At 40.3% G+C, this 25,298-nt stretch overlaps 2 protein-coding genes across 7 annotated transcripts in view; one reads left to right on the top strand and one right to left on the bottom strand.

Moving 5' to 3' along the window:
- The window catches only part of SERGEF (secretion regulating guanine nucleotide exchange factor), a 139,035-nt gene extending 135,739 nt beyond the window's left edge, over window positions 1–3,296 (top strand). The window contains exon 11 of the mRNA XM_030451437.1: window positions 3,053–3,296. Within this exon, the coding sequence (XP_030307297.1) occupies window positions 3,053–3,219 (167 nt within the window). The 3' untranslated portion in view covers window positions 3,220–3,296. The remainder of the gene's footprint in view (window positions 1–3,052) is intronic.
- The window catches only part of KCNC1 (potassium voltage-gated channel subfamily C member 1), a 113,977-nt gene that overhangs the window by 2,218 nt on the left and 86,461 nt on the right, over window positions 1–25,298 (bottom strand). The window contains exons 4-6 of one of the 6 annotated variants that reach the window (XM_030451435.1): window positions 17,013–17,028; window positions 16,693–16,852; window positions 14,566–14,702 (exon numbers count right to left, since the gene is read on the bottom strand). In XM_030451435.1, coding sequence (XP_030307295.1) covers window positions 14,566–14,702; window positions 16,693–16,852; window positions 17,013–17,028 — 313 coding nt within the window. Of the gene's footprint in view, window positions 1–13,804; window positions 13,888–14,565; window positions 14,703–16,692; window positions 16,882–17,012; window positions 17,029–25,298 lie in introns of those variants that run through there. The other 5 variants (XM_008504718.2, XM_030451433.1, XM_030451434.1 and 2 more) reach the window with 5 other exon arrangements.

Below are 25,298 nucleotides of genomic sequence, written 5' to 3'. Positions count from 1 at the left end.
AAGAAAAAAATTCAAGTATCGTGGAGCATTGCTAAGAACACAGAGCCTAGACAAGAGAGCTGTGCTGAAAGATTTCAACAGATGCAGATATGTGAAGCTGTCTGAATAGCTTGGCTTTAACATAACTGGATTGTCTTTAAAGTCAATTTATGTTTGTGTGGTTGGGAGAGGAGAGATAGAAAAGACACAAGGTTTTAAAGATTTCAATGATAACCCCCAGGGCACAGGCTGGTTTAGAAGCAGGGGATGTGTGGCCTGAAATGAGGCTGCAATGATTTTTGTAGCTTCATTGTTTCCAGTTTTTCTTGCATTATCTTAGGCTGATTGTAAGGGTGTGATTTACCATAACCTGTTTTCAGCTGTTCAAATGCTATGCCTAGGCTAAGGCAGTTACTTGGTGTCCTTCTAAAGTGACCAGAGCAAGATAGGTTTGATTTTTGACACCAGTGTTTGGATAAGATGAATTTGCTGTTGGGGAGCTGTGGGTGACTCCCATTGGCTCTTGAGGAAATCTAAAGGATAACAATCTATAGCTCTTGCTTGATTTTTTAGGAGACTAAGAAGTGCAGAGACTCTCACCAAGAGCATTTCATTTGCTGACATTGACTCTGAAAAACACAGAACTCAGCAATTCAGAGCAACTCTAAATCCTCTACTTTCCCCAGAATCCCGTCACCAATCCAATGTGCTGCAGCTTTGTTTTACCTAGAAATACTTTTTTCCAGTTTAACCAGCCTGTGGGTTGGAGTTGCCACTTCAGTTAACTTGAAAAAAGCCTAGATAATTATTGCAAATAGAAAGAGGGCAGTGGCCTTTCTTGTTTTGTCTGACCAACACAGATTTGTTAGAGGCTTTTTTTCTCCATCCTTTTTGTATATCTAATGTTTGGGAAAAAAGCCACTTTAGTCTTAGTCTAGAGTTTCATTAGTGTGACCCTCAGCTCAAATAAAATTCCCTTGGGATTATGCTGTGTTACCATGTGAATTCAGTGGTTGAATTTGTACATTGAGTATTTATGTTTTAAAAGAGAAAAGGTGACTGATCTATTATAGTGTTTCATTTAACCAGTGCCATGGAGCAACTCTCCCTCCTCACTTCACCAAACACAAACCACTTGGTTTAAGAACATGCCACAAAGCTTGTTTTGAATTGAGGTAGCAATTTGTACATCATTCTGATGGTCTTTCACTCTGGCACTGGCTTAAAAATTGAATTTTATCACAAAAGCATGGCTAGGGTAGGGCTGCTGAGGCTGTATTGAAGGGGTTCTTTATCCACATAAACTGTGCATAGAAACAAAAAGCAAGCAAGTGGGAAAATAAGTGGAGGCAATGTGGGGGAAGGGAGAAGAATTGAAATTTGCCCTTTGTCCAGAGGCCAACCATTAGTTCACCTTAATGAAGGTTTTCCTTAACTCTGCAGCTATTCCTTCTAATGCCATTTTTTTAAAATAGGTGCTTGATTATCTTAAGTCTTCATTGACTTCAATTTCTGTGCCAGTAATTCACTTTTTTTATTTTCCCTGAATAATTGCACTGTGATGTGTCTTTAGTCTCAGCTTCTGATGGGTTTTTTTTCCCTGCTTCTTAATACTTAATTTTTTTTTTTTTTTTTCAAATGGTGCCTTACACAAACAAAAAAAATTCCTGTTAACCTGTGTCCTGATCTGTTGATGTTTAAGTAGGATATGCTATACATTTACTTTTGGGGACTTTTCTGCAGAGGATCTATGTGCATTTGTGATCCAGGCTGTGCTGGCAGTGTTGTGCATACATGGCTGTGAGAAAATCTGGTGCCTTCTAAGCTGAGAGTCCCAGAAGTGCTGTATGAGGTGGAGGTACCAAGCCTGCCCTGATGTTCTAGTGGCGTTTTGCTGTGTTCCATTGCTTTAAAGATTGTCAAGAAAATAAAAGGTTATTATTTAATTACATCTGACTTTATCAATGCTTACATTTAAATACAGGAGAGGAGAGTTTTAATCATATGTAAAGGAAATGGGCAACAGTGAAATGTTCCTGGATTTAGAGGAGTGAAAGATGGTCCTGTTAGTTTTGCAATAATCTATTTCTGAATTTGAAAAATGAAAATTATTCTTACAACCACGATTTGGATTGGATTCTGTGAATTTTGGCAATTTTCTTCTCACTATTTGGACTCCAGAATGGTGCTTCATGCTGTTAATACCTGCTGCTTTTCAACAATAACAATGGCATCAGAAACATAATTATATTGCAGGATGGGCTTCTCTTTTATTACAGAAATTCACAGGCACCAGTCTGTGACAGCCAAATGAAGAAAAGAAAATAGGGAAGAAATATCTCTTGTGGTTCAGAATTAGAGGGTCTTTTGGTGTCTTTTTATTATTCCAGCTGTTTGTGGAACAAAATTTACATATTGTACTTCAAGTAAGGGTACTGTGAGGTAATTGTAATACATAGATCATTATTTAGGATGTAAAATAGTGGATACTACAAAAATAAATAATAATGAGGGAAAATAAGGATAATAAAAACAGTGAAATGATGCCAAAGCAAGCAGAAGAGGCAGGGTGATGAAGAGTAAGGCAAGCTGTCAGAGTCTTTTGTTTAAAGGAAAAAAGGTGGTATGTGAACCTGATACTAAAAATGAAATATAATTTGGCTGCTTTGTGACTCTGTGTTCCTCAGTCCTACAGATCATGCTGTGAATAATTAAACTCACTGGGCTTGGTTTGTGATGGTTTTGTTTACTAGAGGTAAATTTAAAGAGAGAGATCCCACATAATTTCAGGGAAGGTTCTTAAAATGTGGAGAGATTTCTGTGGGCTCTGTATAAGTACTGAGCGTCAGATGTCTTTGTTATTTTAATTTGTCTTTTGTTGTTAAAAACTTGGAACATGATCATTCTGTTTTATTTACATTTTGAAGAGAAGTAGAACGTTTTTTTCCCCATCTTAGCAGAAATTCTTAGAAACTAATTAGGAGGTGATGTGACAAAACTGTTCCCCAAAGCTAGCCAAAGCTGATGGTGGTTTTGTGGTCTTTATTCTAAATGTTGTATCCTCTTTTTCTAGGTGGCTGGTGCCTCTCTTGGGGATGGAATGAACATGGGATGTGTGGTGATGGCACAGAAGCAAATGTTCATGTCCCAAAGCCAGTCAAAGCTCTTGGCTACACAAAATGGATCCTAATTGGATGTGGGGCAGGACACTCCATGGCTCTTTGTCAAGCTGCACATTAGGCTCAAGCCACCTCAAATGACAGCATCATGGGTGTGGATGGACATCTTTGGATTGAGTAGTTCAGAAGTGCTTCAAGAGGATTGTCCATGATTGTCCACAGTAGTTGAGAAGTGCAGAAGTTTTTTCTAAGACTGGAAAGAACAAGTATGCATCAAGCTATAATATTTTTAAAAAAATTTTCATGGGTCTTATCACAGGAATTGACTTTCATATCCAGAGGTGGAATGACTGACATTTTGCCTTTATGCAATACTGTTGAATAAATACTGACTACTTGTTTTTCTGAGAAGCCTTTGAGGAAGAACCTGACTACTTAATTGCTTGTCATGAGTGCATGAATTCCTACTGAAGAAATGATCTGAGAAGATGGAGACACTGGGCCCTTTCTGATCTTTTATTGCTATGCCTTTACGTCAAGATGGGCATGTGTTGTGCCTGCCAACTTCTGCTGGAGCTGTGAGCTTCCAGCATCTCAGAAAATCCAAATTGCTATATCTTGATTAAACTGTGAAAGGCTGATATTTCTGAGGAATGATCTTCTGTGCCAAACATAATTTTATTAGAGAATTACAGGGAAGCAGATCTGCATGATTTATCATTAACTTGCAAACCAAACCTGAAGTTTCTGAAGCTACTACTTAGGGACAAAAATCTCCTAGAAGCTCATGGGAACAGTAGAAAAGTTCTTGTTAAAGGGCACGAGTCAGATGTAGCTGAAGACAGTTTGATAAGACACAGCTCCTGTGTTTCCAGTTTACGTCAAATTAAGATCCACGCAGACAGTTTTTACAAGTTCTCTAGCTTGAAAGGCAGACCAGAATGCTCCTGGTAATTTCAGGTTAGTTCTCACATCTGTTTTGCAGCCCAGTTGAGTTACTGTTCAGAGCATGCCCACAGTACTTGTTCCAGGTGAGTGCTTTGCAGAGAACGTAGGCCTAACATTTGTTTTGGTAAGAGAAATGAAAAAGTGTAAATTATCTTCAGATATTATTAGCTGCCTCTGTTGAGGAGAATTTTGGAATCTATTTATAAAGCTGTTTTTCACTCAAATACAGTGGGTGCTATTAAACTGGATGTTTACCACCCACAATAGTTACATTTGCTGTGGTATTTCGTGTCGATAAAGCTCTAAATGTAGAGAATATAACTGTGTGCTAAATGCACCTTTTAATGAGACCTACTGTTGCTAAACAGTGGTTTAATTTTTAAAGCAGGTGTGCCAGAGAAGCAGCCTTACAGAACTACAAAATACTCAGAGAAGGGCTCATAGGAAATACAGCAGAAAGACTTTCTAATGATCTGTCAGATAACATAAGTGGGAAGGAATTCAGGTAGTAGTATGGGTTGTGGGGGTTTGTTTCCTCCTTAGTTTTACAGCAGTTACACTTCATAGCCTAACTTTCAAAGGCATTTTTTTTCTGTTCGTTGAATGAGAAACTTGAACTGAGTATGGAGCTGATTATAGCAACCATATTACAGATGCTGAAAGAACTTTTAAGAATAAACAAATGGATCCTGTGCGGAAAATGCAGAATTGAGACTTCTATTGTTAGTTGTTTTTTTAATTCATGTGCAGGTTTTGGTTCTTCATGGCAATATACTGTTCCAGGCTGCAACCTTCTGTGCTTTTACTTATCTGAGCTGCTACTTATTGACTCCTCAATGCTATTTTCTAGGTACCACAGCTTCTCTGTTACATGCACTGAACATTTTCCTGTACTATTTCAGGGAGTTCTGTCTGAGGTTTCTACCTTTGTTTGCCTTCAAAATCTGTATACAAATAAATGTGTTATCTTGTTTCAGTAATCATAACCTCTAAATAATTCTGTCCCTTGGTTAAGCACAGCTACTATGTGTGCCCTGTGACATACTGGACTGAGCACATTTTGACTGGGGGTATTGTTGCTGCAGTTCATTTCAGGGGCAGTCACCACATTATTTAACAACTTTGTCATTTGAAATGTTCACTTTTTCACATCTGTAACCTTGAATGCTCCTTTGGAGATGCAAAGAATGGTTTGGAGTGATAAGGAGGAAAGGAAGGATTACTTTGATTTGTTCCTGGTCCTGATCTTGTTTTCTATCTGCATCTGATCTTCATATTTGAAAGGGGGAGAACTGTATTTTCTCTCCTTTGTCTTGACTACTGAAATGTTTGGGAAGTAGTGACTTGTCTGGAGTGCTTGATGTAGTAAATGCTCTGTTGTCAGCCAGGACTTCTGGTTGCTGCTGTAGTACGAGTGAATAAGTCCTTGTAGATGGTACATGGTTGAATGTCAAAAATAAGTTGTTGCTCCTTCACTCAGAACTGAATGCACTGTTTGTATCTCAGCGTAAAACATCGTATAAAATCACCTCTGGCTTTCTAGCATAAAGAAGGGAGTACACAGTTAAAAAGCTCCCAGTCAAATGAAGAAACCTCCTTTACTGGTGTCCAGAGCCTTGTGGCTGTTGCTTGTCGATGTCCTGCTGGAGAAGATCAGTCTGCAAGGCAAGATGCAGAGCCAGTGTCCTGTGGTGATGGTTCTGCACTGCATGCCAAGGCAGACTCCTTTTTGCAGGTCTTCAGTTCTACACAGAACAAGTCTTTCGTTCTGAGTTCACATTCAGATGCAAATAAACTTGACAAGGTCTGGAATATATATATATGTAACACTGGAACAAGGTAAAGAAGTCTGCAGCTGCTGTCCCCTTCCATGTTCTGAAAAAGAGCAAACCTACCAATGAGCTGTCATTTGTGAGAGGGGAAGTGGTGAGTTCTTGTCCTCCAGCAGAGCTGTGATGTTGTTGTAAGCTGTTGACCTTCAGTCCAGAGAGATTTCAGGATTTTGGGTGGAGGAGGAGCAGGAAGCTCTGGTGTGTTCCTCTGTTGTCCCAAGTTCCTGAGGATCTGCAGTTGGTGGTGGTGCAGCCTCTGTGTGCACCTGTACAAGATGCTCCAGTTCCATTTTAAATAATGTTGGCAGGAAGATGTGTGCTGTGCCAATAGTTTCTGTCTCTTGGAGTACTTGCTCAGGCCACTTGGCATTCACTGATGTTATTTATGTAGCATTCCTGGGTGACTTGATGCTTTTCAGCTCAGGAGGTTGGACCCCGTGTTTGAAGTGTGTTCATTTGAAAGGAAAACTCAGTCCTGTTTTTCTTCCTGTTTGCCACCAGTCATCAGTTCTTCCATGTCACTGCCTTCCTTCCCCTGTCTGTATGTTGTTAGACCTGTTGGTGCCTAACTAATTGTTGCCATCTGTAAGTGCCATGAAGGTGACTTCTCCATGAGTGACAGGAGGTTTTATTCTGCTGCTTGGCTGAGCACAGGGAAATTGAGGGAGAGGGGAAGAATGTGGTTTGATTTTGCTTTGTAGGATATTTTTTGAGTCATGAGGCTTGGAGATGAGGATGGAAAACATAAGTTTTAATGTATGGGAGAAAGGTGAGCATGGAAGAAAATTTAAATAAATGGCAGTGGAGTGCCTGATGTAGTCAGCTAAAACCCAGAGTAAAGGGAGAGCAAAGGGGTTGATGGGTTCGTGAAACAGGTCCTGAAGACTGAATCATCACACAAGGACAGCAGATTTCAATCCTGCCAGTATGCAGGGAGATGAGGGACAAGCTCTTCTATTTCTTGGATTTTATTGTTTCCCCTCTCCCACTGTTTATTAATAATAAATTTATAATTAACCTGCAGTGGGTTCATTTTTAGTACACCTTGAGATTTCCAGTTTTCTACAGCTGAGAGACGTCTCCCTCACCTTCCAGTCTCAGAAGTCTTTAGATCAGACTTATAATCTAGTCCAGCACTTATTTTTAAATCAAATTCCATGAACTTTGGATCTGATTTAAACAAGACTTAGGGAGCTTTGAGAGTTCTCCTTCATTTTTCGCTCTATTAGAAATCAAGATGACGACAGATTCTTGTCATGGAATTGCAATGTTGTGTTTGTACAAAAAAATCCCTCGTGTTTTCTTAGCAGTGGCAAGTTGTGCTTCTTCTTTTAGCTAGGTATCTTATTCTAAAAGGCTGCAGAATTTTTTATCAGTATTTTGGTTGTGCTTGTGGTATTTACTACTAGTTTAGAGCAGTTGAAAATTCTAAAAGAAGAGGAAAACTTGCTTACCAAAATCTGAGACTGGATGAAGTCTGTGGCAGGGAATCATCTTATGTGGTTGTGATTGCACTGAAAAATGTGCACAACAGAAAAGTGAAGATTAAATTCAACTTGCTGAAACCTCTGGCTGACACAAAAATAACTGGACGTGTGAACTTCTGACTCACCAATATCTTGATTTATGTGTAAAAAACCCAAAATAGGTGATACATGCTTTGTTCTCTCTTAGCTTTTGTGCTGTTCCTAATTCCTGATGTTCTAAATGCTGTTCTTAGATGTTTTGCCCCACATTAGAATTATTTGGTAGCCTGGATTTAAAGTGCTTTGGTTGTGTAGAAATATCCTTCTGTTGGATAAACGTCCCCAAAAATAACTGGAAAAGGAGGTGTTTATTGTGTGTGCCTTTGAAGTTAATTAGGAGAAACTGCATGAGTAGAGCCTTTGTTGCTTTGTAACCCATTTAGGGGTTGAAGGGACTGAAGTGAGGCATGTTCTGTAGCTGCTCGTGCATCTCATTCATCAGATCCATCCCTCAGTTGTCTCCTCATTCACCTGTTACTGCTGCAGAGGCAGTTTTTATTCATTAATGTGGAAAGAGTATGTGGCTGAAAATACTCAGCAATAGAAAACGGTCTCTACTTGAATCATGACCCGGGTGAACCATGAGTTACCTTGTGGGAGAGTAAGGAAGCATAAATTTAGAGTACTGGGAGAACACATTTTTTCAGCTTGATTAGAAACAGGAGCAAGAAGGTAATTATTCCAAATAAACTCTGGCTGTGGAGATGAGAAATTTCAGAGGTGACATTTATTTTGCAAAACTCCCTGAGGTATTTTTATTTTGTGACGTTGGATTTGGATTAATTTCCAGATGAGCCTTGGCAGGTTCGGGGGGAGTTAAGTCCAGTTCCTGTACTGACTGGCCTCTCAATCCTTTTTCATCTTTCTCATCTATTTTCCAGGTTCCTTTGCCTATGGAGCTCCTTGTTATTCAGGTACAATGCAATCTTGAAGGGAGTTCTGTCTGCAGAGTTTGGAATCAAGACTTTTTCAGTGGAAATTGCAGGATTTCAATCCAGTATGATTCCAGTACTCCCTGATCATCATAATCTTTTAAGTGTACTTGAACATTTTGACAAAAGAGCTGCATTTTTACTTTTTAATATTCAGAAATGGGGCCAAGAACTGGGAGATTCTTAGTGTTCTGACATGGTTTTAGTTTTTTGCTGCAACTGTCAAACAAGTTTAGCTTTTGTTTTGTCTTGGCTTATTTGAATGTCTAGAGACATGTGGTACCTAAATTAGGACAGCAGAAGAGTTGCCAATCAGTAATGAAGATGCTCTGTTGTTTTAACTGTCCTCTGCTTTAAAATATAAATGAAAAGGGATTCCTGTAGGGGAATTGTGCTTTCCTGCAGACAAGGAAACATGGCATCTTTTAAATAATGAAGAGACACTTCTCTCCTCTGGTGCCTTAATTCTGAGTAGATAGATTATAATTAATCCTACTTAAATACTGCTTTTCCTCCTTTGACCTCAGAACACTTTAAAGAGAGGATAATGCCACAGAAAGAGAAGCTGAAGCACAAAAAATTTGAAATGTATCAACCAAGGTAGCCCAGCATGTCCCCAGCAGAGCCAAGAATAAAATTTCCATCTCCTGAGGCCCAGGCCAAGGTGCTGCCTCCTTGTCTAGTGGTCCTTGATGGTTTCTTAGGTAAGCATCCCTGGTACTACTTCCCTCTCTCCTTGCTCTTCTTTCCCCTCACCTTGCCCCTGCCCCAGTTGCCGTTTCCTTATGCTCCCCTTCCTCCTACTTGCATGACCCGTTTTCCAGACCTGTCCTTCATCCTTCTCATTTCCCACCTCTCATGCTACTGCCGCCTCTTCTCAGCCACCCCTTTGCACTGACACCCCCACCACAAAGCATGGCTCTTCCTGAGAGCCATACATCTCCTGTTTGTGCTGGTGTGACCCATGGTTAGCAGCCTCTGCCCAGAATCATGGAATGGTTTGGGTTGGAAGGGATCTTTAGATCATCCAGTTCCAACCCTCCTGTATGGACAGGGACACCTCCCACCAGCCCAGGTTGCTCCAAGCCCCCTCCAACCTGACCTTGGACATGACCAGGGAGGGAGCAGCCACAACATCCCTGGGCATCCTGTCCCAGTGTCTCATCACTCTCACACTAGAGAATTTCTTCCTAATGTGTAATCTAACCCACCCTTTTCCAGTATAAATTCATTTCCCCTTGTTCTGTCACCATGTGCCCCTGTAAAAAGCTCCTCCCCAGCTTTCCTTGAGGTCTGAAGGCCACTATAAGGTCTCCCCAGAGCCATCTCTTTTCCAGGCTGAACAATCCTAACTCTTTCAGCCTGTCTTCCTAGGAGAGGTGCTCCAGCCTTCTAATCATCTCTGGACTCACTCCAACAGCTCTATGGCTGTGCTGTCCCTGCTAAGCACTTCGAGTTAATTTTTGCATTTGAGCTAAAACAACTGCAACTCTTTGCCTTTTGCTGTCTGAGGGATCTCTAACCTATGCTCCATGGGCAGTAAAGAAACTACTGGAAGCATTTAAGCATGTTCCCTTGATATTTGCTACCTGGAGATGTTTGGACCTATGTGCTTGCATAAAGTTTTTTAAATGCTCAAGTGAATGCTGAGATAATTAAAAAGTCAAGAGAACAGTTTTGGATGCATTTTCTGACTCGAAGTTCAGTTTGAATTCAAATGTTCTTAACTGCAAATACGCATTTGTGTTCCCCTAAGAGAGAAAACATTGCACCTGCAGTCCTAGATGAGGCCTTGGGGCTTCTGAACAGAGAGGTATTTTATGCCTAAACTCAAATAAGTGACTTAAAAATAATCTGCGTGATTTAAGCACGTTTTCAAGAGGTGATGTGAGTTTTTGTGAGAGCTCAGATGCTCAAAATACCTTCCAGGGTATATACAGAAAGCAGAGAGGAAGCCTGCTTTGTTTTGAAACTGTGGAAAGGATATGCAAAGTGGCAGGGTAATAACTGCACTCATTTTTTTCTTCAGAATATCTTTTTCATTAGCAGCTCTGTCCTTGGTGCCTTAACTCTGCTTGCTCTCTTTTGTAGCAGTCAGCTCATTTGTTCTAGCAGCCATTTGTTTCAGTGATATATTTTCTTTTTGGCCCTGAATCTTTAAGGAGAGAGAAGGCAATTTATGTGAAAAATCACTTTATCCAGATTAATGACTGCTGCACTTGACTGTTATCACAGTGGTATTAGCTAGATTTTTTTTGCTGGAGTGAGGGAACAGAAGCCACTTCTCTGATCCTTGCTGTCTGGAATTTTAGTCGTGGTGGACACAGTTTCATGCATCAGGTGGGTCCAGAAAAAAAAGGGTTCCATCCTGGAGTCAGAGGAAATGCTGTATGTGTAGAAGGTGTGGTTGAGGTGTGGCTGGGGACATGGGGGTCACCAGGAACAGGGTAATAGGGATAGGACGAAGTTGGACTCGATGATCTTGAAGGTCTTTTCCAGCCTGAGCAATTCTATGTGGTTCTGTGATAATGTTGCAAGGAATAAACCACTAAGTGCCAGTGGGTTCAGTTGAAGGACCAGCACTGAGTCCTGTAGCTGAGGGTCCATTCTGAGTTTGCAGAGGAAGAAATCAGAATGTTCATTTCCAGCAGGAAACAGCAGTGTGTAACAACTACAGAACATGTTCTGTTCTTACTTGTGGGCAGAAGGAGTTGGTGACATTATTTCAGGCCTGAGGTCAGAATGTAGCCACGTGTTTAGTTTTAATGCTTTAATCAAAAAACTCCCATGGTGGGAGCGGGCAGGCTTCAAGGAGTTAATGATTCAATCATAATACCCCAGCAAAGGCTCCTTAAAAGTCAGCTGGGATGATGTGGTAAATTTCTCTTAGGATTCAGTGTCAGTATGTGGTGCAACAGCTCCTGAATTTTTCCAGTGTTCTCTCTCTTTCCCTGTGCTGTCAGAGCTGCTGCAGTTGTGCAAGGGGAACTGAGAGGTCAGACAGACCTTAATCTTTAGAACATCTTCTGAAGGGCAGAGGATGGGAAGCACACTTGTGTTTCTCAAAGGTTTATATAAGCCATGCAAAAACCACAGTTACCTCAAATCAGAAGCTGAGAGGAATATCTAAATGAAAATGGGACTGACAGATGTAAAAAGTATCAGAGAATGACAACTATTTTAGGGCACGTGTACCCAGCTTGTTATCTTGTCTCATATATATGCAAAGCTCAGTGGAGGGGAAATACTTACGAGGGATTTACAGAGCTAATTTATAAGTATTCTTTATGGAAATGGAGAATTTGAGCAGTCTTTATGCTGGGCACCCTGTATTAAATAAAAAATGGGGCAGATAAATTTATTTCTGAATTAATACATTTTAATGGGAAAAGTTCTTCATTAGGCAACTTCTGGATCCTGGATCTTACCCCTGGAGGTAAGAAATTGCCCATTTGTCAGCTGAGAATAACAGCATAGAGGTGGTGGGAGAAAAAGGGTTCTTGGGAGAGAGGATAGTCAGCTGGAGTGGGAAATCAAGTACATAATGATACACTGAGAGCTAGAAAGGAGTTTTCCAATTATTTACAAATCCAGATTACCAGCCTTTCTTCTGCTTCTAAAACACAGCTTGAGATCTTCCTTGATTTTTCTTTTGGAGTAGAGTTTTGTGAAGACAAAGTCCAGATGCAGGGTTTTTTTTTTCCTTTGTTATTTTTTGTGTTTCTTTTGTTTTTCTCTAATTTAGCACTTACCAGAGCAATGAGTATTTCATCTATTTTGGGGGCTTTAGTCCTTACTTCCTCCAGACCACAGGGATACCATTCCTTTATGTTTCCATTCCCATAAGCAGTCTCAGATGCTGTAGCTTGATCTAGAAGGCTGCCAGCTCTTCTGAAGCTCCTCACGTGAGGATAAAGGTGTATCCTTTTTTATAGAAAATACTGAAAATGCTCAAAGCAACTGGTGATGTGTGGTCCATAGCTGTAATATTTAGGTTCCAAAATTAATCCCACTGTGTTTCTGGGTTCTTACTGCTGCATGTTTTGTGTGGTAAATAGAGCATGACTTGGACACCTGGGTTTCTTTCAGAGTATGGTATCGGGTACCAGGACTGCTGTGGCTGAGTGAAGAACAAGTGAAGGATGGGGCCCAAAGAAGTAAGAAAAACTGAATTCATTTAATCAGCTAAAAAGACAAACTTTTATTATTGTTGAAGGGGGAAAGGAAGATGCCTAGATAATTATAGGGGTTTTTAATCGTCCCTTGTAAAATTCTTAATGGTGTGAATTCTTCAGACATTGGTTGTATCAAGTGTTTGCAGGCTTCATTTATTATCTACTAACCAAAATTAGTATTGTAGAACCAAAGCAATACCAAGCTTTTCTCCTACATTTCTGTTGAGAACACTGTATTTATTCAAGATTTTAGAAGCAAGTCTCTGGAAACCCCTGATCACTTCAGAAAAGGATTCCCCTTTACACTATACAGCAGGCACTGAAACCATGATACAAAATTTATTTCATGCTAGAATTGTTTTGCATAACATTGTGCATGCATTTTACTCAGTACTAAATTGCATACAATGCTGTTGTCTTGTTTCTTAAACTTTGAGACCATTTATACTTGAGTATTTTCCTGATTTTGTACTATAAGTCCCAAAAATAACACCTCTGTTGTTTAAAATTCATACTGATTACTTAATATGAACCATTTATGAAGGGTCTTTAAGTTGGATCTATACATCACTAAAATACAACATAACCAGAGCTGGAAAATTAAATCTAGACCAGCTGTTACTGTCAGGTCCGAAGGAAGGTCCATGTGTCACAAGCATGCCAACAAAAACAGACAGGAAAAAGTTTTTCTTATTTTTATACACTTCTAGTTGGATTAAAAGTTCTTGGTTTCCATGTCGGTGTGATGAACTGTGAAGGCGTGGTCAATATGACCGATGACTGCCTGATTGCACTTTTTAAAACCATTACTCTGTATCTTGTATACAAAAAGAAGCAATCCATAGCAAAGAAATATACAGTTTTATAATGTTTTACATTTTGGCTACAACAATGTATGTAAAAGTAAAGAGCTTTGAAAGAAAATAGATAACTTTGCTTTTTTTTTTTTTTTCTTTTTTTTCCTCCTTAATGATACATTTGCAATGTTTCTTTTTTTTGTGTGTAGTTTGTTTTTGTGTGTGGGTTGTTTGTCTTTTTTTTTTTTTGTTCTTTTTTAATTTTGTCTTCATGCAATTCATGCTATGGAACAAAAAAATAGATTAAAAAAAAAAAAAAAGATCTTCTACAGTTTTGTTACATTTTGGCCGTAGAAAAAGCCTGCATCTCTAGTACAACTCCAAACCCACGAAGAATCATCCATAAAACCTGCATGGAGCGAGTTAACTTTGTCCAAATGAGAAGGTCTTCTATGCCTGCACAGTTCCACACAGATGTTTAATAGCCATCAATGTTCATCTCCATCTTGCCTTGTCAGGTCACTCTGACTGCCTCTGTTGGCATATATTTAGCAATGACTGGACTTTCTTTGCAAAGATCTGCATGTAAAGAATACAATCAGTACTTGAGCTTCTTCCCTGTGCTTTTCACATCAAGCTCGGCATCTTAGGTTTAAAGGAAGGAGGAAAAGGTGAAATAGCTACATGCAGAGGCAGCCATATTCTTCTTCAACAGGATTTTTTTTTTCCATGCAGTCAGCCAGACCGAGACCTCTCTACAGTGTCTGGGTATTGCTTTCAGCTTAAGATAGGCGCCCATGCAAAGTTTCATCCTACTGTGCTCGTTTCCTCAAACTCCTGCAGGGTTCCTATGGCTCAAAAATATCCTGAGAAAAGCAAAATCTTCCATCGTTGGCATGTTTCAGCATTGACTAAATGCCTAACCCATTCCATAAAGAGCCAGTAGATCCACCATTAGCCAGAATAAGCACATACTAGCACGATGCACCCAGAAGGAAGCGATCTGGTGCATCTACCCTTCATCCTAGGTACTGATACCATGCATGTATGGCCCACCAGTACTACAGAAATGCCTGCCTATTGTCATCTGAGTGCTATTTAGGAGTGTTGTCACCTAGCATCAGTAGTAACACCATTCCCAGGAGGTGCTACTGTGAGACATTGCATCTTCAGACTTAGTCACCTGGATTATATGCAACATAGCATAGGCTAATTGAAAATAAAGCTTTTTAGACCATTCTCTGCTACTGATCCATGCTACAAAATAGATGGGATGGGAGACCAAGAACGTCTCACTGGACTAGGAGAGTTGTAGGGCGCAGACACTGAGGATAATCCTATCGCTTTTCCACTTATGCCAGCTATGCTGTTAAGGCTCCGTGACATTTCGTAACCTTCATTTAAAAGAAAAATGCAAAGTACAGCATTGGATCAATGACAGAATGGACTAAGAATGAGGTCAACATTGTAGCCAGTTTGATAGCATCTGCATGCATGGACATGCCCAGAGTAGTATCACTTGCAACAGAACTCAGAAGGCCATTGAAGTGTAAAACAAGTTTTCAAAACCAATGTATATGTTACAGAAAGAATCATCGTTTCTCAAGGATGGTCAGGCTATGTAATTGATCCTACAGGCAGCAATGTGGTCGTACCCTAAAATAAAAAAAGAGTCAGTGGGAGGGATTTTCCATGTCTGTCATATGGTCATTCATACCTCTCCCTTCCACTTCAAGCACTGGTCTTTCAGGCAAAATTAAGGTTTCTGGTATCTTTAGGGGTCGGAGGGGGAAAAGGCAGTAAAATCCATAGAGTTTATTTTGTTGCTATAGAGATACTACTCTTTTGTTCTCAGCATTTTAAATAAATAAAACTAAATTGCATGCATTCCATTTCCCACCCTTCCCTCCCCCCTTCCTCTTCCCTCCCCCCTTCTTTTTCAGACATGCACGTAAACAGCTCAGCAAGTGTACAGAGAGTTGCACAAACTATGGATGAAATTTTGTTGCAACAACAATTAAGATGCTCTCAACATGTTTCAAACAGGCCAACAATATGCTGACATATATTACTCTTTAGCCAACCAGCCTCTGTTTCATTCAGTAACGAGAGGCGGTTGCAGTGCATCGTGAAAACCATACATTCCTCATCCCAAAGGATGTGCCATTTGGAGTGTTCTCCTGATCCACTGGAACCACCCAAACTCGCCCAGGCTGAATGAATGTGGCCAATGCTTATCCAATACAGAATCAAGTAAAACGCTTTGCTACAAAGGTAAATTTTAGAGGATATACTTTCATATGAAAGTCTTGTGCTCCAACTCTATCTCTGTTGATGATAAGCTCTAAACTTATAAATACATACACTAGAACTGGCATTTACTGTAACTATTGCCCATCATACAATGGCACAGGGAATTCTATGCTCCATACTCAGTGTATGGTTACATCATACAATCTTTGCAGTTTTAAAATATTGACTATTTCATATACTATATACAGTACATCAGTGATAAACACTGATTTGAAGAGAGATTTCTTTTCCAGTTTCCCATTCCATATCAACTTTGTGTATATATGTAACTCTAATTTTGATTGGAGTGGTTTTCTCACCTTAAATTGTTTAAACAAAACAGCCTATTTTAAGAAGGGAAGGGTTTTCTCATTTGATTTGCCTTCTCTTGCTAAATATGTTATTCTGACCATTGGCAAACTAAAGTGCATTTACTTCTGAGAGATCTGTATCTGTCAGAAGTCTGAGAAACTAACTAGTAATTATTAATTTATGAAAGGAAAGTAATTTTAGATGGATTATTTTCCAGTTTTAAAACACCTGTGCTAATGGATGTTCTAGTATGCTTCTCTTTCTCTGTTGAACTAAACAAGTATAAACATCCAAATAATTTGGTTTAGTGCTTTGTTAAGGGAGCCAGATAAAGATTTTGTATTACTTGAGGGCATTTTATTTTGTGTTTTATCTTTTCTGTCTGCCACCTCCAAGTCTGCTCCTTCAAATCTGGTAAGATCTCTGAGCTTTGCTGAGTGGCAAACCTTGATCGTTATGAAACGTTAATCGACCTCTCCTTGGAGGCTGGGCTAATTTAAGGACATGGTAGAGCATGCTCCACTAAAGGTTACTACACCAGCTGGGGTGGAAGACTCAACTGCCTAGCATAGCTGCACGGGGTAGTTACAGCTCCTCAGGCTTTTCTTTCTGAAAGAAATAGGTTAGAAACTCCAAATGCAGACATCAGGTGGTGGTTTCCAGCCCAAACGTGCATCTCTACAGCAAGCGCACTATCGCGAGCTACGGCTACAGCTGACTTTCTCTTGGTTTATTTCAGACAGTTGCTATCTACATGGTTCCAGGACCCCAGCTACATACCCTTTCTTATTCCTCCATCAGGCGGGCAGGGATATTCCCCGGTTGATAAGAGGAAGCAGGGTCCATATCTCTCCCGAGTGCCAGAGCGGGTAAAGGGCAGGCCCTCATCAGGGGTTATAGCCTGGTCTATGTGGGGACAGTCTTCGTTTGCCAGCGCCGCCTTGGCCACCTCACCATTCAGTTTCGAATCTTCAAACATATAAGCAGAAGGCTATTGAAACACTCTGCACTGATTATCAGCGTTCCAGCTGCAAATTAAGGGTTCACAGCTAAAGAGTTTCTAGAGCAAGACTACAAAAGGTAGCACATCTGTCCTAGACACTGCGTTCGTGTGCACTGCACCAAAACGAAACAGGCTGTTAAGTGGGAGGAGAGACAAAACACGATTGCATTAAGTGTAACAGCAGCCACCTGTGCTTCCACAAAGAGGGGCAGTTTCAGAAACGGGCGTGCATTGGTTCCTAGTCCTGCGAGCAGAAGACTGCAGTTAGAAATCAGATTAGGTTTTTGCATGACATTGGATGGTGCACGAATGACCTTTCATCACGAAGCCTACTGTCGCTCAGAGCTTTGGAGAGGCAGTGGACTGTGAGTTGGTTTAGTATTTGAGTATATTCTGTTTGTGCTGATTTATACCCACGTGCAATATTACTGAGGGGAAAATTCCTGCTCTTCCACTCCCCCAGATTTACCCAGATTGTTTTATAGCATTTCCAGTACCAGTCATGCAGGATGGCTGTACACATTTCAGACACACAGAGTACATTATGTATGGAAATACGACAGCAGAACGTGGATTTTTAAAAAAGAAATCCATTTTCTGATGTTCTCCTCAAACACACACGATATTTGCAATGCCAGCATGGGACACTACATATAAAAACACTACAGCAGGCCACGAATTTAGAAAATAGAGTAAAATTTACTCTTGGCTGTAAATAATGAAAGAAGGTTGTCAGATTTGCTCATTTTGCTCCACACATTCCCATGAGGATAGACTGAAAATAGTATCTTTTCTCTGTGTGACTTATTTGACATTTATAAGACAATCGAAAGTGCTGGTTGGTGTAGGATTTGTTTTAGAGTTTTAAAGTGCAAATTAGTGTATTGAGAATATACTCGAAATATGGCACAGCTCGATATGAGTATTTTGGTTGAAGGGAGAAAAAACCAGTCAAAATGTGCTGTCTGAAGTTTCACAAATGCTGAGAGATACATTAACTGAGTGGTATTGGCAGCATCCTACACCTCGGTTGCACAATGCTTATTATCTAAACACAGTAAGGCAATGGATGGTCCTGTAAATCTTTAAGGAAAGAAAAACTCAACAGGTAAACAATTTCAGTGTCTCTCCAGATCTGTGTCCTAGCTTGTTCTGAACGCTACATGATGCTGTAATATATTTTTCAGTAGTTTTGAAGCTCAGTAATAAAATAAGCTCAAAAGAAAAAAAAAAACAACAAAACCATTAGGTAAGGTTTGGAGATATGATTCTGATCCCCTGGTTTCAGATGGACAGCATAGATGAGTAATAGCCAAAAGCCTCTGAAAGTTATATTTGCTGCTTTGCATATGCACATGAAGATGTATATGACATAGTATACATCTATCCATTAGTGGCATTCTATACCTTTTATTTAGATGTCCCTAGTTTGTCACAATGTAAACAGTCTTTTCTGCAGTTCTCCCCTGCCTCCTTTATTCTTCAGGTAGAATCAGCCCATTATTTCCCCAAAGAGGCAGCAATGTTTTGTTTCGTGAGCAATGAAATAATTAGGTTTCTCAACACATTTTAAAAAAAACGTGAAAAGCTAATGCCCCTAATTTAAATAAAAATGTATTAAAAACAAAGAAATAAAAAAAAATCCAGACCTGTAAAGATTTAAATTTCAATAGGATTCACAAGCTTAAAAATTGCACTGAGTTGCAATTCCTTTCTGTTCATAAGAGTCACTGCTACCTAACATGATCACAAAAACCTGGCAGGGCTACCTGCCATAGTAACTATGACATTGCAGGAACAGAGATGTTGCTTTCCAGATCACTTAACTTTGTCTGGGGAGAGCTGCTGTCCTCATGGGGATGGCAAAGAACTGGGCTTCTTTGTAAGCCTCTGCTGCTCCAGTCTGATAGCTCTGATCCTGAAATGAGGGAGGCAGCAGCAGCAGCAGAAGTTTCATTGAAACCTCTGGGACATCCAGTGCTACACCTGAGCCTAGGTTTGCAAACTAAACTTAGTGATGGGGAGGCACTGGTACATTTCTGGAGCTCAAAACACCTCTGAGTAGAGTGGCTGTGGGTCAGGCAGCTCTCTGGTAGCAGCCATCAGTCCTTTTGGAAGCAGCTTGCAGGCTCTGTTGTGCTTGAATGACAAGAAAATTGACCTTTTCTGAATGAGTTTTGAAATTGCATTATACATTCCTACCAACTTGAGCTGAAACTTGCTCTTAAAGCCTCCTCAGGGTCCCTTAGCACTGATGAATTTCTCTCTGTGCTGGTTGAAAATCCACAGTCTTATTATTTTATTTCTGTTCAATAGGAGAAGAAAAGAATATTTGGAGATGTGGACAAATCACTGAACTGTCCTACTGATGTCCCTTGAATATTCCATGCATGGGCCATGCCTTAGGCTGGGTAGCAGTGCTAACCCTCAATGATAATTTTACCAAATATTTAGGAAACAGAGATATTACCAGCACAGAAAGCTGCATCTATTGCTGCTGTATATCAGTTTGTGTTAAGCAGAGTAGTTGTGTTCTAAACCACTGTCTCTGCAGCACCTCATTCTGAAGGCAGGAAGTGGCAAATGATATTTGATATGTAATTAGTCTTTCATGGGAATAAAGAAAACACCACTGATGTGATCAGCCCACAGAAGTTCTCTTTTTTTTCATTAACATGCTGAACAACTTCAGGAATGCAGTCTAAAGATGGAACGAAATTGTTATTTTAGGCTCATTTCTCAAGTTTCAGTTTGCATGTTTGCTTTTTCCAAAATGGACCTTGGGTTTGACGGAACTCCAGATAAAGCAGAACTACTGAAACCAAATGCTGTCTGGTGACTATCAGTCCAGTTACACCAATAATAACTCCCAGGTTATTAAAACTTTTAAGGCTTGATTCTAGCATACCAAATTCACATGAGGCTTTCCATCCCTGCCAGCAGAATCTAAATCAGGCTTGTACAGTATTTTTTTTTTCCTTTTGGTTCTGTTTCATGAGGAAAAGTCAATGTTACCATCTCTCTTTTACAGATGGGTAAAACTGCAATGCAGTGAAGTGACTTTCCCAGTGCTACATAAGAGGTTATTTACAAAGTCTTCAGGCTTCCAGCTTGGCACCTTATCTCCATAACTTCTATCTGTGAAAACCTACTTAACTGTACCAGCTTTAACCAATGGCCTGCAGAGAGCTGTTGGAGAAGCTAAAGAAATTATTCAGCAAATCTCCCAGGTGAGTAGTTTGTTTCTTAACTACCTCATTTTCATGGTTTCCACTTTCTTTTTTTTTTCCCCGTTTCTATCCACATTTGCAAAACAAAGTACTATTAAATACTTTGGATTTTTCTAAGCAAACACCAAGTTTCTAAATAGGGAAGGGAGGGATTCTGCAAAACCAGCCTTAGGAGAACTGTTGGGTTTTGGATTAGTACACTCTGCTTATTGCAGAGAAGCACAGTAGAGTCTGACTGTGTCCTTGCTATGTGGCTCATCTCTTTTGTCATAGCAAGTGGTACCACACTGACATAGTGACATTACCAGTGCTGCTGGTTTTGATTTTAAGCTAAAGTCTGGCATTGAGTTTCCCCCTGTATGAATTGCATCTTAAATTCAGAGCACCAATGGACAGAAATGTACAATGTATTAATTGACCTTTGAGTCTATGTTTGGAAATGTGGCACTTGGACAGGAGTGGTTCCTACACTGGGTAAGTTGCCTCAGCCCTCTTCCCTTAAGCAAACACTGCTGTTCTTCAGGAGCTGACAAGAAAAAAGTCCTGGTCTACCCTTACCATGGATGTCTTCAGAAACTGTGTGTGGGACAGAGATGGTCCCAGCTCACACGGCTTCCCCTCAGGACTGTAACTGCTCCCCCCACCACTTTGTCTCCCAGAGCTGTGAAGGGGTCACTCAACCCAAAACTGGATGAATTGAGAGGCACCTTCAGGGTGGATCCTTTTCAGTCCTTTTAGGATTGGAAATCCAATGCCTTTTCCAGTTCTTATAGGAACTTCTGTAGGTTGTTCAACTTGGCTGAAACAGTGCTGAGAGAAAGTCCACAACCCATAGCATGGTATCCATGCATTATTTACCCACGAGGCAATATCCTGGTTACAGGAACCATGCCAGGTTCTTTGCCGTTGTACTAAAGAAGATGAGGTCTTCTCAGCCCTGGATCAGAAAAACAGCCATTAAGGGGCATAATTCTGTTTCCTTTGGTCACATCAGCTCACTGATAGTCTTCTCCAGGAGAACACAGGCTGTGTTCTTCCCAGCTACCCCTTTTTAAGGGTTAAAAGAAACAAGAACCAAGCCTGGGTACCTAAAACCTCCCTCCTTCCCTGAAAAGCTGTTTGCTATTTCACTGACTCCAGGGTTTGCAGCCCTGTTACAAGGGAAGGAAATGAAAAGCTGGAAGGAGGTGGGACAAGTTGAGTGCAAAAGAGGGCCAGAACAGAAAAAGGAAGTTGCCTGAAGATCTTTCTGCTGGGGAGACCTTGTCTGACTGAAGTTACATTCCAGACCACCATCTCACATGCAACTAAAAATGAATTTACAGCTTGCCTGGATCTCAGCTGTGCTCTTGCAGTCCTCATCCCTAACCTGGGATTGCCATTATTATGGTCTGTGGAGCATTCCACTCCTGACCCAATAAAAATGTCCTTTGGTTTCCATTCAGACCTTGAAGGTCATCGTTACTTGCTCATTTTAACCCCCTGTCACTGACTCTAATGTCATTAGTTGCCTGAAATCTCTTATGAAGAAGGATCTCTGTGAAGTCCCTCACAGCAGAGACCTTTAATCCAGCTGGATCCCTAAAGGAAGTAATGCTGTGTTATCCATTGAGTGAGTTATTTATCCTTCTGTTTCTCGGCCCTCTCACACTTTGCTGGTGATATGCAAGGACTGTTAATGTGGCAAACATTAGTTGTGTCATCCTAAGCTGCCAACAGGAAACTCTCTTGATATGATGTCTTGCCCTAGCTCTTGGGCTAGTGACAGAATGATATAGAACAGAGGTGTCATGGCCAAGGTGATGGTGGAGAACTGCTGTGCCTTAGTTTTTCTTAGCTACAAGCACATCAGCTGCAAGTAGAAAGTTTGGCAGCTGTAAGGCTGCTGTAGTTGCTGGTGGAGGACAGGATTTCCCAGTTGTCTTTATTCTAGAGAACATGCAAAAAATTTACATTCCTTTTTGCACCCTATTTTTGCAACATCACTTTTTCCTGATACTTCTTATGCTAAGCAAATGATGATGTTAAGAGTATGAAGCCAACTATCCAAAGCCACTAAATCTGATTTGTGGGGGGGTCAAGAGTTGCCCAACATCTGAAAATATCCATTGACTCTATAGCTGTAAATTTCTCTCTGCGTTGTTGCATGGAAAGGAAATATTTACAGTTCAATTCCTTACTCCCTTGAATCTCTTTAATTCAGATTTCACTCCTGTTAGGAGTTATTTCTGTCTTAGTTGCCTGGACAGTGTTTACTGTCCATTCATATTCACTGGCAACTCATTGATTTCAGCAGTATAAATCACTAAGATTTTATACCATGCTCTATCTAAACTCTGCTGTGCTTCTTAATGATTAAGAAAGGGTCAGAGCTTAATGGTGAATTAGGAGGTAAAGGAACTGCACGCTAAGAAAAAAAGCTTTTCTTGATTTAGTACATGGCTGTAGTGATTTCTGAATTAACATATACTTTACTGACAATTAAGAATGATATTAGTAGCAGTAAGCATCACGCTGTGCCTCTACAGAATTATCTAGAAGGTATTTTTAATGATACTTTTAAAGTAGCATTTGGTGGTAATTGGGAGAGATTGTAACAAAAGACTGCTCAGGACCTGATTCAGCAAAATAAGTTATGCTCCTGTGCCAGACCATCTTTGGCTGTGGAAATCAATTTTTATGGGCTCCAGAGTATCATGCAGGATTAAGAAATGTGGATCCCAAGGGTAGGGGATAATTTTTGTTGTTGTTAAATCAGGTCCTTAGAGTGAGAGGGATATAACTGTATTAAATTAGTAAAGGCATAATGGAGAAGATATATTAAACCACAGACAAAGGATGATGAAATGATGAAATTACAGCTTGGAGAATATGGAAGGAAGTATAGCATAGAGAAGAACAGCATGGAAAAAATGGGCTTAAAACTTTGAAAATTAATAATGATGCATCAGCACGGGAATCACTGGTTTTCAAAATGGCAGGGGAAAAAAAAATCTTTAAACTGGTAGGTTTAGAATTTTTTCTGCTGGAGAGTAATGAAAATTAACTTTTCCCATGCAGAATATCTGAAAAGAAGAAGGTAATTTAACTAAGTTGTTCTATCGTCATACCAAGTACTTACTCTTTGCATTAATACCTTGCATCAGGTTTTGTGTCACAACCTCAGTGAAGTTACCTATAGTCTGTGACATTCCTTGTTCTTTTGCATTAAAGAACTGTATTGTAATCGCCTCGGGTGCCCAACATGGAGCTCAGGTTGATGGGAATTGGAGAAAAACTTCACAGAATAAAATGTGACAGTCTGTAACATACACAAGTTGCAAGCAACGTACAGTAATAACAAGTAAATGTTAACAAACAGAGTGAAAAAGAGAGAGAAAAAGAGAGAGAAAATGTGAAGAACATGTAAAAGAATTAAGATTCCTATATAACAACTCAGTTTTAATTGCCCCAATATTCTAAGGCTATTAAAGTAAAAATATTTGTTAGTTCTAGGTATCTTTATTAAAGCTTCCTGTTTTTTTAATATTACTGCATATTTTGACAGTTGCTATGGAGCTCTTCTGAGTAGAGATCACACTGGTGGACTTTATATTGCCAAGAGAGCAGAATTTAGTATTCTACATGAATTACCCAGAATCCTTTCAACCCAACCTACCTCTTCAACAGTTACTCACCACCGAGTTGACCTGGGTCCCTCCAGGAAGTTGTGTCCCCCAGTAAAGGCACTCCAGTGAGGGTGGTGACCGCCTTTCCCAGTACTAACTGGCCAACATAGTAACATCACTCCCAGACAGTATCACCTTTGAAGTGAGGTGACAGTATGTTGGCTGCCTACCTACTGGTACCACTAGAGGAAATACAGGAGCTCTAGTTAAGTAGATCCAGTGCTTCTTGCTCTTATGAGTATTATTTGGTATCTGCTTAATGCACTGCTGAGAACTGCTGCTCCTGGGAGTACTGACTGCAAAGAGCTCTGGATGATCCTTCCTAGCTTTATCCTGGCATTTCTGGGGTTTCACTTATGCCCATCCTGGACTTCTGAGAGTCTTACTAACACCAGATTCTGTAGGGCACAGTGGGTCTTTGACAATTCAGGTAGAGGTTGCAGGTTGTCAGGCTATACTCATAGAATATACTCATAGAGGTTGGAAAGGGACCTCAGGGATTGCTTGGTCCAACCCTTCTAATACTGTTGTTTTTGTGAGATCTCTCAGTAATCATATATGACTGCTCTAACTGAGGAATACAGTATGATGATCTGTACAGTATGGAAGGTGTCTGAGACATGGAGCATGGATGAATACAAAGAACAGTGACAGCAGGAATGGTGGATTGCTTGTTATTTTGGCTTTGTGCTAATAAACAAGCAAGACAAGCAAGTAGCCAAAAGGCGTAGAGAAAAATTCCAGCAAGTACAGAGTAAGAGAAATATAAGCAAGTGGATTAGGCACAGAATTGAGACCTCACACTCGTAGACCCTTTTGTCCCTGGCCTTTTGTAGTACTGGACCTCAGTCCTGTTCTACTGCAGCAGGGGTGTTCTTGCACAGAGATGCATTTTGTTGTATCTGTCCTACAAACCTCAGTCATACTCAGTCCAGCAGAAGGGAGAGCAGCCAAGAGCACCTCTTTCATATCCCAGGAATTCATTCTGCACTGGCTGGCATGGGAGCTGCAGTCCCAGGCAGCTGCTTCAGAAAAAGGATTTACCACATTTACATCTGCCTTATGCTGGAGGCTTGGCACAGGTTGGCCTCGTTTGCCTGGAGTGCTTGTATCTGTTTGTTCCCATCAGTAAAAATGCCTCATGCTGATTAAGTTAAGGCATGAAAAATCTAAAGGTTTATTATTGAGTTCTGCAATTGTTTTTCAGCTTAGGGCAGCTCTGCCCCTACACATACTCATCCCTAGCTGTGGCCAAACCACAGGGGGCTGTGTGTGAAGAGTTTCTGATTTTTTTACTTTCTGTTTTCAAATGACTTGGTATCAAGGATGTTATTTTTCATTCAAATTCTAACCTTAACAAGCCCCATTATAGAACTGACACACACCAGTCCTATCTCTGCAGGAAATGACATATAAATAATTGTACAGCAAAATATAATATTGTAATAGTTACGAATTCTGCTTTGCCTGTGATCCACAGCTATG

Source organism: Calypte anna, chromosome 5 (assembly GCF_003957555.1).
Source record: "Calypte anna isolate BGI_N300 chromosome 5, bCalAnn1_v1.p, whole genome shotgun sequence".
In the NCBI taxonomy this organism is placed as follows: Eukaryota; Metazoa; Chordata; class Aves; order Apodiformes; family Trochilidae; genus Calypte; species Calypte anna.
Note: the sequence above shows the minus strand (reverse complement) of the source record. Positions and strands in the feature narration are given on the sequence as shown.